Source organism: Eschrichtius robustus, chromosome 11 (genome assembly GCF_028021215.1).
Source record: "Eschrichtius robustus isolate mEscRob2 chromosome 11, mEscRob2.pri, whole genome shotgun sequence".
NCBI classification, from domain to species: domain Eukaryota; kingdom Metazoa; phylum Chordata; class Mammalia; order Artiodactyla; family Eschrichtiidae; genus Eschrichtius; species Eschrichtius robustus.
The window spans coordinates 19,431,923-19,449,879 of NC_090834.1; the positions used below are offsets into that span (position 1 = coordinate 19,431,923).

General features: G+C 36.7%; 1 protein-coding gene across 4 annotated transcripts in view; it reads left to right on the plus strand.

Annotated features, from left to right (window-relative positions):
* The window catches only part of ACAT1 (acetyl-CoA acetyltransferase 1), a 28,761-nt gene extending 11,213 nt beyond the window's left edge, over positions 1 to 17,548 (plus strand). The window contains exons 5-12 of one of the 4 annotated variants that reach the window (XM_068556753.1): positions 2 to 102; positions 3,439 to 3,582; positions 4,337 to 4,487; positions 5,383 to 5,490; positions 7,214 to 7,327; positions 8,191 to 8,255; positions 9,954 to 10,111; positions 10,646 to 17,548. In XM_068556753.1, coding sequence (XP_068412854.1) covers positions 2 to 102; positions 3,439 to 3,582; positions 4,337 to 4,487; positions 5,383 to 5,490; positions 7,214 to 7,327; positions 8,191 to 8,255; positions 9,954 to 10,111; positions 10,646 to 10,766 — 962 coding nt within the window. In that variant the 3' untranslated portion in view covers positions 10,767 to 17,548. The remainder of the gene's footprint in view (position 1; positions 103 to 3,438; positions 3,583 to 4,336; positions 4,488 to 5,382; positions 5,491 to 7,213; positions 7,328 to 8,190; positions 8,256 to 9,953; positions 10,112 to 10,645) is intronic. The other 3 variants (XM_068556754.1, XM_068556755.1, XM_068556756.1) reach the window with 3 other exon arrangements.
* The last annotated feature ends 409 nt before the right edge of the window (positions 17,549 to 17,957 follow it).

Genomic DNA, 17,957 nt, shown 5'->3' on the forward strand with positions numbered 1-17,957 from the left:
GGCTTACCTATTTCTACTCCATGTACCACTGTAAACAAAGTTTGTGCCTCAGGAATGAAAGCCATCATGATGGCCTCTCAGAATCTTATGTGTGGACATCAGGTAAGAAGTACCTTCTTTTCCATTTTATAACTAAAATAATATGCAGTGCTAAAAAACACTAAAAATCTAAGCATATTCATACTCTAGAAGTGAGATTCTTTCTCATAAGTGCAGTTGCTGTGTTGTTTCAGACACTCAGGAGTGTCTGGATTTGCCAATTCCATTTGAAGTCGAGGTCAAAATGATAGCTCAAGTGTCTAGTATTAAAAAGTAGTTTTCAGCCAGGACGTTTTAGTCTTTGGGTGCCCCTTTACTTAGAGATTCTGGTTGATTTAAGACACTGTAAATTTTGTCTGTGCTAGAATGAGAAGGGTTTTTATCATAAATGAGAATAAGGTGCTGACCCTGGGAATCAAATCGTTGATTGAGCCCAGAATTGATGACTAATTTATAGTTCCTTATGTTCAGGTTCAGCTGTAAAATTGTGCAGGCTTTCTGTTGGCCTTGATGATTGTGATCTTGTCTTTACCTGAGACTGAGCAAGAGATAGGCTGCTCAGCAAATATATGCTGGATGTTAGGAGGCTAGACCTGGACTCGTAGACCTAAGAGTTTACCAGATCCAAGCCTTTTTTTCAGTTGAGGGAAGAGGTTGAGAGGACTACAAACACAGTTAGTTACAGGGGTAAAATTAGAAAACAGGTGTCCCTATCCCTGTCTAGTGCATTCCAGCCTATAACACACCAAGGTAAAAGGTAAAAATCAGTTGTGAGGTGTTTGCAGATTATTTCTTACATGTACAAGAATCATAATTATGCATACCCTTGCTGTTACTCCTCCCTTGCTTTGTTTCCAGTTGTAAGGCAAGCCAAAGAGAAAAAAAAGAGTGATACCTGATACACATGCTAAAAACTGAGATGATATAGAAAAGTATAAAATGAACAATCTTCTTTCTTCTTGCCCCACTTTGAATCTCTGACTTATTCATCACTTTTTTGTGTATTCTGCCACCTAAGAGCAGAGAAACTTTGGGGAAGTTTCTTAAACTCTGTGCCCCATGTAATGTCTTGGAGATTATTCTGTATCAGCACATAAGATAGTACTCTGTTGAACTGAACAACTGTAATATACTTATGGGTCCTTATTGAATGGACATCTAGATTGTCTCCAGTTCTTCACTATTTTAAATAATGCTGCAGACAGTACCCCTATGCATATATCTTTGTGTACTTATAAATACTTAAATCAACTCTTGTTAATTCACTGTACTACGCGGTATAGTGTAGTGGTTAAGAACAAAAAGTCTGGAGCCAGACTAATTTCAAATCCTAGTTTTGCCCATCATTAGTTGAGGATCTACTATGTGGACGTTCACTGGAGATTGGTGAACAAAGCATTAAAAAATGTCATCGTGTGCAAGTCTGTCTTTTGGAAAAATTCCTAAGAGGAGATTTTTGGAGTCAGAGATTTAAAAATTTTGATATTTTCAAATGCTTTCCATGAAAGTTATACCAGTTACACATTTTCCAAAGCTTGTGAGAGCTTGTTTGCCTATACACAAGGTAACACTGACATCAGGTATTACCAAACCCTTGTTAAACGGTCATGAGATTGTTTAGATGTTTCAGAACGGTTTGAATGACAAGGAAAATTTTGTCTCAGTTGATTTTTTTGTGGTTCTCTAGCAAATGCTTTCAGTTAGTGTTCTTTGATTCATTTGTGCATGTATAAAATTATCTGACTTAGAGGAATACTAGGAATTGCCTTATTTTGAATATTATCTGATTTTGGAAAATGGTCAATTTTATTATATTCTATAGAATAATTGATAACTTAATATCTGCCACTTATTATTGCCATCATCCCCAGAAAATACTCAGTATTTCAGGATAACAGAATAAAACTTATATGAGAGCTATTTGAGACTCTCCATATTTGAAAACAGGCAAAATATTTAGGTTTCTTTGGTATAGAACTTCTGTTTGTCTTTATTCTTGATTAAAGACTGTGAGAATATAATATTGGCTTTAATTTTATATTTACATTAATGTTTTATATTAAACTATTTTTAAAAAATTAGCCCTTATAATGCAAATGAATTTCTTTTGTTAATCTGTAATTACAGGTTAGTTGATTAATACTTATTAACTTCTACTATATATGCCAGGCACTAATGACATAAAAATAGATATGACAAGGGTTTCTGGCCTCAAAGGAGCTTAGTTTGGTGAGAAGATTTGACACATAAATATAGCTACAGTACAGTGTAATATTATTAATAAAAGCAATGCACAGTAATTGAGGAACACAAAAGAAGGAAGGGAAACTGTTCCAAAAAAGGATAGAAATACGTGGTCAGAGAAAGCATGAAGTGGCTGTGTTTTGATTAGTTTTAAAGGAAATGTAGGTGTTTTACACGTTGGTGGATAGGTCAGAAGTGCAGAGGTGGTGTGAATTAGCACGGTATCTTTGAAAACCTTGATTTTCTTTTTTTCTTTTTGGCTGCACTGCGCGGCATGTGGGATCTTAGTACCCCGACCAGGGATTGAACCCGTGCCCCCTGCAGTGGAAGTGCAGAGTCTTAACCACTGGACCACCAGGGAAATCTCTTTAAAGATATTTAAACGGTTCAGTATGACCTCAGGTGTAGGTCCAGGCATGAGACTGGAAAGGGAACGAGAAGTCAGATTGTAAAGGGCCTTATGTGCTATGCTGGTGAGTCCTGTAAGGAGTGGAATGACCAGACTTACAGTCTAGCCAGAATGACTCAGATGAGTGTAGATGACACTTGGTGGAAGGACAGGCTGCATATCAGATGATCAAGTAGAAAATTACTATAACTATCTGGGAAGAGTTGATTGGGAGGATCACAATCAAGGAAGTAGGATTATTTCCGAGAACTGAGATTACGTTTTTGGCAGTGTCAGTGAAATGAAAGGTTAGAAGAATTTCAGAAGACGGTTCTACATTAAAGATTCCTGGCATTCTTATTAATGTCTGATTCTGATCTTAATTATCATTACACGTTTCAGACCATTTCCTTTTACCAGTGTCAAGAGGGTACTTCCTATAGTGACTGTATAGCAAATGTTTAATAAAGTCCATGTAGAATACTTGTTTGTTGTAGCTGTGTGAAGGGTATAATGGGTTTGCAACTACAGTTGACCCTTGAACATGGATTTGAACTGCCTGGGTCCACTTAATGTGCAAATTTTTTTCAATAAACACGTACTACAGTTGAATCTGTGGATGTAGAACCATGGATAGGGAGGGCCGACTGTGAAGTTATACACAGATTTTCAAGTGTGTGGAGCGTTGACGTTCCTAATCCTGGTGTTGTTCAGAAGTCAACAGTACTACTTGAATTGACATTGGGTTTTTGTGTGTTGCTGAGCAGGATGTGATGGTGGCAGGTGGGATGGAGAGCATGTCCAATGTTCCCTACGTAATGAACAGAGGAGCAACACCATATGGTGGTATAAAGCTTGAAGATTTGATTGTAAAAGATGGGCTAACTGATGTCTACAATAAAATTCATATGGTAATTGTTGCTTTTTAATGGAGAAATGCCATGTATATAAAATACTGCTTGATTTAAAATATATATATATTTAACTTATTTTTATTTTATTTATTTATTTTTGGCTGCTTTGGGTCTTTGTTGCTGCACGTGGGCTTTCTCTAGTTGTGGCGAGCGGGGGCTACTCTTCATTGCAGTGTGCGTGCTTCTCATTGTGGTGGCTTCTCTTGTTGCGGAGCACAGGCTCTAGGTCCGCGGTCTTCAGTAGTTGTGGCTCGCAGGCTCTAGGGCGCAGGCTCAGTACTTGTGGTGCACGGGCTTAGTTGCTCCACAGCATGTGGGATCTTCCTGGACCAGGGATCAAACCCACGTCCCCTGCATTGGCAGGTGGATTCGTAACCACTGCACCACCAGGAAAGTCCAATATATATATCTCAGAAACTGAACTGAAGGATATAAATGTTGATTGAGCCATTCATTTTAGGAAAATGTTTTTCTAAGCTCATTGCATCAACTTGGCTCAATTGTTGAATAAATTGCCCCATACTGAAATAGGGCATTTTCTAACTTTAAATAATGGATTCCATAGGTGTTTAATTATTTGTCTTCAAAATAGCAACTTCTGGGCTAATTCAAGTATTTGACGATGAGACATGAGTAAAAAAATTACCTAGTACAGAAAGAAGTATATTTTAAGAAAATAAATTTAACTGCTAACCACTATTTTATGTTATGCAAAGTTAATTAGTTTTTTAAAACTTCCAACTTCTATCAGGGCAACTGTGCTGAAAATACTGCAAAGAAGCTGAATATTGCACGAGATGAACAGGATACTTATGCTATTAACTCCTATACCAGAAGTAAAGCAGCATGGGAAGCTGGAAAATTTGGAAATGAAGTTGTTCCTGTCACAATTACAGTAAAAGGTTGAAGGATAGATTTTAATTTTTAGTAGATTTTACGTGTTGCTAAATATTTTATGTTTAAGTTTTAGTACATTTTTATCTTTGTTAATTTCAACTGAGGACGCTGACACTGCTGCTTATGGTTAATAAAGGGAAATGTTGCTAATTCAGAGGTAATATTTAGTTTCTAAAATAATTTAATTTAATTTCTAATATAATTCTTTCTAATATAGCAACAGAGAACACACTAAGTGAAAAGGGGGGATTTATTAGAAGGCCACTTGGGGATTCGTCCCAGAACTGAAAGATGTACGGCAGCAACCAGTCAGCTCTGGGAACTTCAGGGATTGGGAGTGGGTAGTCAGTACCATTAGGGCATGCTGTCTCGGCTTTTCCATGCTGCTTTTGTTCTTTATTGTCTCAGCCTTCCTGTGGTGCTGCCTCCATCTCCAGGGTCACATCTGTAGGGCTCTCAGTCACAAAGGAAAGAGACCTCCTCACCAGTTGCAGCAAAATGAATCCACAGTAAAGACTCAATTAACTTCGTTTAGGTTACATTTCGATTCTAGAAATAATTACTGTGATGAGAATGATGGAGTACCAAAACTTATCCAGCCTAGGTTGGACATCTACCCCTGGGGTTAGAAGAATGAGGTCTGTGATCATAGAAGGAGGCTGAGAGAGGAGAATGGGATGTGGCTGAACAGAAGATTTAAGTTGCATCAGGCTACTTAATAAACTCTTCTTTAAGACACTAACAGAAATTATTGATGGTAGATTCTTGAGTGGAATCTACTTGGGATGGTTTAAGGTATGTGGGCATACAGGGAAGCACAGACTACCAGGCACCTTGTGTACCGTTTCTTACTGAGCAACTAATTATTATCTTCACTGCTAAGATTACTTAATTTAAAAGATTTTGTCTTAGGTAAACCAGATGTAGTGGTGAAAGAAGATGAAGAATATAAACGTGTTGATTTCAGCAGAGTTCCAAAGCTGAAGACGGTTTTCCAAAAAGAAAATGGTTAGTATTGAGAAATGAAGCATAAGAAAAAAGAGTCAGTATACCATGTCTCGTCTTAGAACTGCCTAAGGATTTTTAAAAATTCTAGAAAAGAACTAGATGGTATTTAACATTTTCAATGTATCAGGCTCAAGTGAAGTTAACAAAACATATGATATTTATCCAAAGTATATTTAAAATTGCTTAACAGTTAATATTTTCTTTGTGTGTCTGTGTGTGTTTGAACTTTTTTTTTATTATTAATTTTTATTGGAGTGTAGTTGATTTACAATGTTGTTAGTTTCTGCAGTACAGCAAAGTGAATCATTTATGCATATACATACATCCACTCGTTTTTAGATTCTATTCCCGTATAGGTCATTACAGAGTACTGAGGTAGAGTTCCCTGTGCTATACAGTAGGTTTTTATTAGTTATTTATTTCATATAAACAGTTAATACTTTCAATATATAAAGCCTCTGGAACAGGTTGTAGAATGATGTAGAACAGTTTTTCGTAAGCACTTCATCTTGAAAGTTTTTCGTGATATGAAAGTCAAGTTTACATATTATGTTAAATATCTGTAAGCCTCTGGAGGACTAAGCTGATAGCTGTTTTTCATTGTTATATCTCTAGTGCCTGGTTCTCAACAAATAAATGTTGAATGTTAGTGTAAATGGGATCCCAGGTTACTAAATCCTTTGAGGAAAAAAGGTCAGTTCTGCTTTTAAAATTGGCTGTATACAGCTGCGATAATAATCTGAAATAACTTTTTTCCCTTTTTTGATTGATTGAATTTCTCAATACTAACTGTAGGAGTGGATCAATCTTTTTTATTAAAGCATCATATAAAAATTTATATTGCAGGGAATTCCCCGATGGTCCAGTGGTTAGGACTCCATGCTTCCGCAGCGGGGGCACGGGTTTGATCCCTGGTCGGGGAACTAAGATCCCACAAGCCTCACAGCTCAGCCAAAAAAAGAAAAAAAAAATTTATATTGCAAAAGTATATTTTTATAATTTTAGCAGCAGTCTACTTTAGGGTCTTCATTGGTATTTAAAAGAAAACAGCTTAATTGACATATAATTTGCATACCATAAAATTCTCCTGTTTAAAATGTACAGTTTAGTGACTTTTAGTATTCATTTAACTTTCAAGTGATTGTAGAGAAGAAGAAATATCTGATTTTGACACTGATTTGCAAAATATATAATGAGTGCCTGCTCTACTGTGAATAAGCAAAGACTTAGTGTTAGGAAAAATATGAAGTGGTCCTTATCTTTGAGGAATTATGAACCAGCATTTACCCAGTGCCATCACGCATGCCTTTTGAGGTAGCTTTGAATAAACTGTTACAAAAAACTAACATAAGGGGACATCCCTGGTGGTCCAGTGGTTAAGACTCCACGCTCCCAATGCTGGGGGCCCGGGTTCGATCCCTGGTCTGGGAACTAGATCCCACATGCCACAACGAAGATCCCACACGGGGCAGGAACTAAGACCCAGCGAAGCCAAATAAGTAAAAATATACTTTAAAAAAATCTAACATAAAAAGGTATACTGACATTGTGTTATACACATACACATTGAATTATGTGTATTTTCCTGAGGGCAGGAATTATCTCCATCCATATCTTCATGCATCTAGCAGCCCAGGCAGTATTCTGTAGAAATGTGTTAAATTGATCCAAACGAATTCAATGTGAAAGAATGTTCTGACGTCATGCTCATTGATACTTTCAGGTACAGTAACAGCTGCCAATGCCAGCACACTGAATGATGGAGCAGCTGCTGTGGTTCTGATGACTGCAGATGCAGCCAAGAGGCTCAGTGTTAAACCACTGGCAAGAATAGCAGGTAGAAAATGTTCTGAACTTGTTTATTCCTAAACCCCTATATTCTTCCTGAAATTGAGGTTCTTCGTCAGTAATATTATACGTAATATTGAAGTTGGCTATTTCTGTCTGTAGGTTGTACTTTGTGACAGAATTTAACTAGTACATGTTTTAACTGAGATAGAACCTCCTTCAGTATTTTCGTTAGGATTTGCTTTGTATAAGAGAAAGCTTTTAAAAATCTTTCCCTATCCTGGATGATGTGTGGGAGACTACAGGGTACCTGTTTTCCCCTGGCACTGGGGGGAAAGGTAGCCAGGTAGAATAAAAAGAATACGGGCTTAGGAGTATAGAGATACAAAAAATCTAATTGTACTGGCATTTATTATTAACTGTGTGGTCTTGCCATGTCCTCAGTCTCCTTAAGACTTTTTAGCTGTAAAATCTGCCTTGCCTTCTTCATAAATAGTTAAACAGATACCATTTTGTTTAGATCATGGTTTCTTAACCTCAGCACCATTGACATTTCACAACAAATAATTGTGTTGTAGGGGGCTATTCTATGCATTGTAAGATGTTTAGCAGCTTGGCTTCTACCCACTAGATGCTACAATAAGTGGCATTCCACCTGTGCAACAACCAAAAATATCTCTAGATAATGTCAGTGTCCCTGGAGGCAGTTCCCCCTAACTCCCTATCTGTGAAAGTCAATGGCTTAGATGACTGGTATAATCTTGTAAAGTGCAGAATCTTAGAAAAGGCACAAATACATTTAAATACACTAAAAGGTGTAGGAAACTTGCATTTTTGCATATTGTATAAGTTGTTAGATGTAGTCTTGGGTGCTTGTAAAAAGATTTTAACGACCTTTTTTTTTTAATAAAGCATTTGCTGATGCTGCTGTAGAACCTGTTGATTTTCCAGTTGCACCTGCATATGCTGTACCTAAGGTGAGAACAGAATAACAGACCATAACTCATTGTGCCAATTTCTGGTTTTGCTTATACCAAGGTTGCATGTTTTAGATTTTACATGTTATTCATCTGCCAAAGCACAGAGGTAGCTTAGTTTCAAATCTTCTCACTTTTCCTGAAAACAATTAGAGAGCAACAAGGATAACAACAACAAAAGTAAAGGGGCAACCCACAAACTATATTTTCAGTGGAGCAGATAAAAACTACATGATTGAATTCCTTGTGTGGAACTCACACACCTGCAATGGCAACCGCAAAGTGGGAAGTTGGTGCAGCAGAGAAAAGAAGGGAATGCTGAGGGTCCAGGGTTCTAGAATTCAAAGCAAATATTCATTACTAGAAGGAGCAGTCTTCAATCCTGAAAGGGAACTCCTGGGAGCTGGTCTGAGAGTAAAACTGGAGATGGAGAGGACCTATCTGCTCCAATTGTCAGTCTGAGTCTTTGCGGGAAGTTACTAAGGGGTCCCAGGAAAGGAGACAGTGTTGTGTTGGTTTAGGGGTTAAGGGATCTCAGAAGACTCCAGCAAATGTTCCCTTTCAGAAGTAGAGGGCCTCACCGAGAGAGAGAGAGAATGTCTGAGGGTGGCACCCAGATTAAAAAAAAAAAAAAAAAAAAAAATCAGTGGAGAATAAGGATAGAGAAGGATCAGAAACAACAGGGAGTGATGATCTGTCCAGAGGTGGCAGATCTCAGAAAGCAACACAGTTATACAACTTCTGAAAGTGAATGTGCATCACATTGGAAAGGAAGGGTGATAAACATTTCTCAGCTAGATTCTGAGAGCTAGAAAAGTGGCTATAGTTAGGTACCATGTTTTGTCTCATGGTGTTGGAACTAGAGGAAGCTGTTTGAGCTGTACAGCTTAGAAAGCTACCTGAGCCTGCTGGAGGAAGAGAGCAAGGAGGAACAAAAGTTTCATGTTAATTTTATTGTTGCTCACAACAAAAAAATTTCTAAAGATAAACACCCTTCTGCAATAGCTGAGGAACTATCAAAACAAAAGATCATATAATAAGACTTTAAATAAATCATTTACAATGAAAATACGATAGCTCTGAATAACTGTGCCCCAGATAACCCCACAGCAACTTTTATAAAGCAGAAACTCTAGGGGATGCAATGAAAAACTAGTAGAGACTAATATACCTCTTTCATTTGATAGATAAAGAATCTAGAACTAAGCAACATATAATCAGTAAAGTAGATCTTAATAATATGTATCAACTATGTACCCCTAAATAAAGAGTACGTTTTTTTCAGTTATCCATGGAATGTTCAAGAAAATCAAGTTTTCTCTCTCTCCAAAATAGAAATACGATAATGCAAACAAGTCTTTGATTACAATGCAATAAGATGAGAAATTAGGGCATTCCCTGGCAGTCAAGTGTGGTAGGATTCCACACTTCCACTGCAGGGGGCACGGGTTCGATCCTTGGTCAGGGAACTAAGATCCTGCATGCCGTGCAGCCCCCAAAACAAAAACAAAAACAAAAAGATGAGAAATTAAAATCAGAAAATAAAAGGGCCCTTCCTCCTGGAAACTAAGAAACTCCATATTTATGTATTACATCAAAGGGAAATAATATAAATGAAAATTGCAGAATTTCAAGAAGATAATGAAAATAAGTTTTGACTTAATTATCTGAACATAATCTATATTTTTAAAAATTTAGGTTCTTAAAGATGCAGGATTGAAAAAAGAAGATATTACAATGTGGGAAATAAATGAAGCCTTTAGTGTGGTCGTACTAGCAAACATTAAAATGCTAGAGATTGATCCCCAAAAAGTGAATGTCAATGGAGGAGCTGTTTCTCTTGGACATCCAATTGGGTAGGTAAAATTATAAAGAAAAATATACCTAGGTTAATGGCTGCCTTTGTATATTCCTATCAAAACTTAAACTGCTTCATGATAATTCTTGTTACTCTTGGTTTAACAGTTTTTCTTCCCACCCATCCTTCATAAGGCAAATACCATTTCTGATAGGATCCCCATTGAACACAGATCTATCACATCTGTTCCTTGAAAACTAATATTGTTTTATGTTGAAGAAGATAATTTAAGAGTAAAATCTATGCTTGGGCTTTTTAGAAAGCTGTAACCATTCTTGGGGCTTCCCTGGTGGGCCAGTGGTTAGGACTCCACACTTCCACTGCAGGGGGCATGGGTTCGATCCCTGGTCCGGAAACTAAGGTCCTGCGTGCCGCTCAGTGTGGCCAAAAAAAAAAAAAAGCTGTAACCCTTCTTGAAACAAGTCTCCCAAGTTAAAGTAAAGTAGTTAAATTCAGCTATAAGTAATGGCTAATTTGGTTATTCATACAGTCTATAAACCATTAAAGTACCAAAATGCTTTCTTAATCCTAGGATGTCTGGAGCCAGGATTGTCGTCCATTTGGCTCATGCCTTGAAGCAAGGAGAATATGGTCTTGCCAGTATTTGCAACGGAGGAGGAGGTGCTTCTGCCATGCTGATCCAAAAGCTGTAGACAACTTCTGTTGTCTAAGGCAACAACCCTATGTAGCCAGAAAGGCCTGCTGTAATCAGGGTGACTGATTACCCTGGGTCAGCTTGTATGAAAATAATGTTTCACTTTTTATTATTTTCAACTCTTTTTTAAAAAATAAGATAAAAAATCAAATCCCCAAACCTTTTGAGATTACACAGTAATTTTTCCTCCTACTTTACATTTTTTCTAATCTTGAACACATTTTTTGTTATAAGGCTGTACTGTTTAAAATACCACTGTGCAATATTAGTGACTTATAAGTAGCTAGAAGCTTCCATTTTAGAGAATAAATCTTAATTTACATTTTTGAGGACTGTTAAAGATTAAGTGAATGTTATCTATCACTAATTTAGATTTAATAGACCCTTCAAAGTTAACAGCAGTTATTCTGTGCAAACTAGGAATGCCTCAAATCATTAGTCAAGAAGCTAAAGACTGTAGTGTTGCTAGAAACAGGAGGAACCCATGTGCTCAGGTCTGAAGTGGGTGCAATTTCTCATAACCTCATCATTCAGAATTTGTTTGGGGGTGGGGGTTAGGATTTTTGCTCTGAATTACTACAGTAGCACAGAGAGTGGGAAAGAAGGTGGAAACTAAACTGCTCAACTGAATGGATTTCTGAAGGGAAGAGATCGCCACTTTCATTATGCCACAATGCCTGTTCTTAAGCAGAAGAAAATGCAGCACAAGTATCTTGAGTTGCATCTCATCTAGAAAAAAAACACACTGTAGGCAGGGGCTATGCACACCAACCTCAGCTGCAGTTCTGAGAAGGGAAACCTTCTGTTCAAGTTGATGTTGACAATAGTTGGGGAGTAGAGGGGACAGAAAAGTGGTATTACATGTATCTCATGGCAAGTAATTCAGTGAATTATTCAGTGAATCCTTATCTTTGAAGGAAAAAAAAAGATAACATGGAAAAAATTGTCCTTAAGATGCAAAGATTACTTTCAAAAATATCTGTATAGTAATTACAGCTCCCTTTTGCAGCTCATTATGTGCTAAGTACTGTCCTAGTGGCTTTATTTGTATTAACTCCTTTAATCCTCACAAAAACTCAATAGGGTAGATACCATTATTATCCCTCCTATAAAAATAAGGAAATTGAGGCATGGAGTGGTAACATAAATTCTCAAGGTCAAATACCTCGTGAGTAGCTGAGATGGATTCAGTTCCAGGCAGTCTTACTCCAGAGCCCAAGTTCTTAACTCACCATGTTTGGCTTCTCAGTCTCAGATAAATATCTGCCCTAACTGTAATAGGAACTGGGTAAAATACATGGGAGAAAAAAAATCCAACCCAAAATATTTAGAATACTTCATTGAAGATAAGCAGAATTAACAATGAATCCAAAAGTCAGTCATCTGGAAAACAAATCTGGGAGAAAATGAAGAGAGAAAAAGAAAAGACATAGAACCAACAAGTAAATGGTATTTATTAAAAAGAAAAAAGGTACTCTGAAGCAATAATTACAATATAAGAGAAAAACTCAGATTTTTACTAAGTGGGAAGATTTTGAAGGCCTTATTTCATTAACAGAATTAACAGAATCACATGTTCTATGGAAAAGACAGTAAAGAAAAAAATTCTTCAAACAGCTAGGTAGAAAAATTGGTAACCTTAGTCCTTATTTCTGTAACTGTCAGAAGATAAGTGACCAACATCTACATATTTTTAATGGAGTAAGAGTGATAAAGATACTAGAAGGAGTGTCTAGGCATGCAAAAGCTTAGAAAATGTAGCACTGTGATGTTTCCTCCAAAAGTGACAAAGGTTTATACCAGCACATGGAAAGAATAATCAAGAATTTGGGAATATGAAAGTTAAAATTTTTAAAAATGATTAAGGACTGACTAGGGAGCAAGGGAAGATAGTGGTGAAACGGGTTAAAAAAATATATATATATATATATGCTAAATAAAGGGAAATGCCACTGGAATGTAAAAAGGAGTTCCACATTTTAAATTACTATAGAAGATAAAAGCTGAAAAACCCAATTACAAAGTAAAAGATGGCTGGTGTATATCACAAATTATTAGACATCAAGGCAGAAAGTGTTCAAATAGGACAAGAACAATTCCGTGTAAAGATTACTCAAAATGAAGTTATGGACAACCCAAAGAGGGTCATAGAAGAAGTGGCTTTTATGAAGGATGACATGAGAATTTAGCATGCATTTAGGAGCTGATTGGCATCCTCCCTGGAGACTGGGGAAGCCAGCAGATACCACCTCTATGTTCTCACTTGAGCCCAGTACACATCACCAATATCTCACTAAAAGGGGCTTATACACATCTGGTGCCCCAGCTTTTGCAGCTGCCACCAAAGGGAGAGGCCCCTGGATCACCTGGTTCTGATAGCCAGCAGGTTTTATACTTACGGGTGCCACAGAACTGTAGCATAGAATCAGTCATTAATGGGTATAGCAGCCCTGCCCACACCTCCCAAGGGTATACACCTGGGCCCAGTGCAGAGGCAACATGCAAAAAAGCCCATCTCCCAGTTTTCTCCATGAGAGGGCCCTAACTACATCCTTTCCCAGTTGCTGCCTACAAGTACAGCTTTCAATCAGCTTGCATCTAGGTACAGACTGCAGTCTTCCCCTTTGGGAGCCACTAAGAACAAAGAAGGCAGCATGGAAAATCACAAATGTTTAAGAGATAAAGAGCTCTGGTCAGGCTGATGTATGAGGTTCTCTTACCTAAGATCACTCTGTCAAGACTGAGAGAGGTGGCTCTTTTATCTAAGGTACAGAAACCAACACAGAGAATCAAGGAAAATGAAGAAATGGGAATATGTTTCAAACAAAAGAATGAGATAAAACTTTAGAAACAGACCTCAATGAAACAGAGATAAGTGATTTACCTAATAAAGAATTAAAAATAATGGTCATAAAGATGCTCACACATCAGGAGAACAATGTTTAAACAAAGTGAGAACTTCAAAGAAGGTAGAAAGTATGAGAAAGTACCAAACAGAAATCAGAGAGCTGAAGAATACACTAACTGAATTGAAAAATTCAATAGAGGAGTTAAGCAGCAGACAAGTAGAATAAAGGATCAGTGAACTCAAAGACAGGGCAGCGAAATTTATCCAATCAGAGGAGCAAAGAAAAAAAAAATGAAAGACAGCTTAAAGGACTTACGAGACACCATCAAGTGAGCAAACAAGTATATGCATTATAGGGGGTCCCAGAAGTAAAAGAGAAAGGGGCAGAAAGCTTATAAGAAATATCAGCTGAAAACTTTCCTAACCTGGATAAAGAAACAGACCAGATCCAGGAAGCACAGAGAAATCCAAAAAAGATAAATCCAAAGAGCCCTCACATGGAGACGCATTATAATTAAATTGTGAAAAGTTAAAGACAAAGAATCTTAAAAGCAGCAAGAGAAAAACTTGTCATGAACAAAGGAACCCCCATAAGACTATCAGCAGATTTTTCAGCAGAAACATTATAGGCCAGAGGGGAGTGGTATGATACATTCAAAAGGGCAGAAAGAAAAAAACAAACTGCCAATCAAGAATACTTTATCCAGGAAAGCTGTCCTTCAAAATTGAAGGAGATAGTTTCCCAGACAAGCAAGAGCTGGAGGAGTTCATTACCACTAGACCAGCCTTATTAAAATGTTAAAGGGACATCATCAACCTGAATCAAAGGATGCTAATTAGTGACAAAGAAACCTTTGAAAGTATGTCTCACTGGTAAAGATAAATATATAGTTAAATTCAGAATACTGTATTGTAATGGTGGTGGGTAAATCCTTATAACTGGTGTGAAGGCTAAGACAAGATTAAAAATAAGCATAACTTCAAAAATTTTTAATGGATACATAAGGTAAAAATATGTAAACTGTAACATCAAAAACATTAAATGGAGGGGGGAGTAGAGTGTAGAGCTTAAGTATTTGAAATTAAGTTGTTATAGCTTAAAATATACTGTTATAAATATGAGAGGTTTTATATAAGCCTCATGGTAACCACAAAACAAAGGCTTATAGTAGATGCACAAAAGATAAAGATAAAGGAGTCTATGCACACCCCTACAAAAAAAATCATCAAACCACAAAAGAAGAAAGCAAGACATGAAGGAACAAAGGAATTACAATACAGCCAGAGAACAATGAACGAAATGGCAGTAGTAAGTCCATATCTATCAACAGTAACCTTAAATGACTGAATGGGAAAAAAAAAAAAAAGACCCAATTATATGCTGCATACATGAGAATCACTTCAGCTTTAAGGACACATACAGACTGAAAGTGAAGGAATGGAAAAATATGAATGGAAACCAAAAGAAAGCAGGGTAGCTATATTTATATTGGACAAAATAGACTTTAAGACACAGAATGTAGGAAGATAAAAAGGATGTTATATTATGATAAAGGGGTCAATCCAACAAGAGAATAAAAAATTGTAAATATTTATCCACCCAACACTGGAGCACCTAAATATATAAAGCATATATTAACAGACCTGAGGGTACTCCCTGGCAGTCCAGTGGTTAAGACTTGGTGCTTTCACGGCCGGGGTCTGGGTTCAATCCCTGGTCGAGGAACTAAGATCCTGCAAGCTGCACAGCGTGGCCGGCGGGGGGGAAAAAAAACGAGACCTGAGGGAGGAAGAGACAGTAATCCAATAATAGGGGACTTCAATACCGCACTTTCAACAATAGTTATTTCATCCAGATTGAAAATCAATGAGGAAACATTGGACTTAAATGATACGTTAGACCAGATGGACTTAGATACATTATGACGTTCTATCCAAGGGCAGCAGAATACATGTTCTTCTCAAGTGCACATGTATCATTCTCCAAAATAGAGCATATGTTAGGCCACAAAAGAGGTCTTAAGATTAAGGAGACTGAAATTGCATCAAGCATCTTTTCTGACCACAATGGTATGAAACTAGAAATCAATTATAAGAAGAAAAGTGGAAAATTCACAAATATGTGGAGATTAAAAACCATGCTACTGAACAACCAATGGGTCAAAGAAGAAAACCAAACAGAAATAAAAAAAATACGCTGACACAAGTGAAAATAGAAATGCAACACACCAAAACACGCGATGGAGCAAAAGCAGTTCTAATAGGGAACTTCATACTGCACTAAGAATCAAGAAAGACCTCAAATAAACAACCTAACTTTACACCTCAAGGAACTAGAAAAAGAACAAACTAAGCCCAAAGTTAGTTGAAGGCAGGGAAATAAAGATCAGAGCAGAAAGAAAGGAAATACAGGCTAAAAAGATAATAGAAAAGATTAAAAAAAAAATGAGCTGATTTTTAAAAAAAGAAACAAACGACAAATCATTTGCTAGACTTAAAACAAAAAAAGAGAAGCCTCAAATAAATAAAATTATAAATGAAAGAGGAGATATTACAACCAGTACCACACAATGAATCATAAGAGAGTATGCTGAACAATTATACACCAATAAACTGCACAAACTAGAAGAGATGGAAAAAGTCCTAGCACCATATAACGTACCAAGACTGAAGCATGAAAAAATAGAAAATCTGAACATACTAATTACTAGTGAGGAGATTGAATCAGTAATGAAAAACCTCCCAATTAAGAAAAGTCCAGGACCAGACAGCTTCATTGGTGAATTCCACCAAGCATTTAAAGAATTAATACTAATCCTTCTCAAACTCTTCCAACAAATAGAAGAGGCGGGAATCCTTCCAAACAAATTTTATGAGGACATCATTACCCTGATAGCAAAACCAAAAAAGGACACTACAAGAACAGAAAACTACAGGCCAATATCTCTGATGAAAGTAGATACAAATATCCTGAACAACATATTAGCAAACCAAACTCTACAGCACATTAAAAGAATCATGCACCATAATTAAGTGGAATTTATTCCAGGGATGTAAGCATAGTTCAGTATCCATAAGTCAATGTTATAAACCAAGTAACAAAATGAAGTATAAAAATCATGATCATCTCAAGATGCAGAAAAAGCATTTGATAAAATTCAACATCCATTCATGATAAAAACTCCCAATATAGGGGGTGTAGAAAGAATGTACTTCAACATAATAAAAGCTATATATGACAAGCCCACAGCTAACTTCATACTTGATGAAAAGCTGAAAGGTTTTCCTCTAAGATCAGGAACAAGACAAGGATGCCCACTCTTACCAATTTTATTCAACATATTACTAGACGTCCTAAGCAGAACAATTAAAATAGCAAGCAAGGAAAAGACATAAAAAGCTTCCACAACAAAAAGGAAGAAGTAGATGACATGCAGATGATATATTATATATAGACTACCCTAAAAACTCTACCAAAGAACTGTTATAATAAATGAATATAATAAAGTTGTAGGATACAAAATCAATATACAGGCATACCTCATTTTATTGCACTTTGTAGATACTGTGGGTTTTTTGTTTTGTTTTGTTTTTTTTAAACAAATTGAAGGTTTGTGGCAATCCTGTGTCGTCAGATGATGGTTAGCATATTTTAGCAATAAAATTAAGGTATACATATTGTTTTTTAAGACATAATACTAATGCACACTGAATAGACTATAGTGTAAACATAACTTATATGCACTGGGAAACAAATTTGTGTGACTCGTGATTTGCTTTATTGCAGTGGTCTAGAACTGAACCTGCAATATCTCCGAGATATGCCTGTATTGAGTTTTTTTGTTTTTGTTTTTCAACAAATTGAAGCTTTATGGCAACTTTGCATTGTGTATCAAGCAAGTCTATCAATCAGCACCATTTTTCCAATAGCATTTGTTCACTTCGTGTCTCTATTTCACATTTTGGTAATTCTCACAATATTTCAAACTTTTCATTATTATTATATTTGTTATGGTGATGTGTGACCAGTGATCTCTGATGTTACTATTGTAATTGTTTTGGGGCACAATGAACTGCACTCATATCAAGATGGTGAACTTGATAAACATTGCGTCTTCTGACTGCTCCACCAACCGGCAACTTCCCCATCTCTCTCCTTCTCCCTGAGGGGAGGGAACAGGCCTCCTTATTCCCTGAGACACAACAATATTGAATGTAGGCCAATTAATAACCCTACATGACCTCTAAGTGTTAAAGTGAAAGGAAGAGTCACATGTCTTTCACTTGAAATCAAAAGCTAGCAACGATTAAGCTTAGTGAGGAAGGCATGTACAAAGCCGA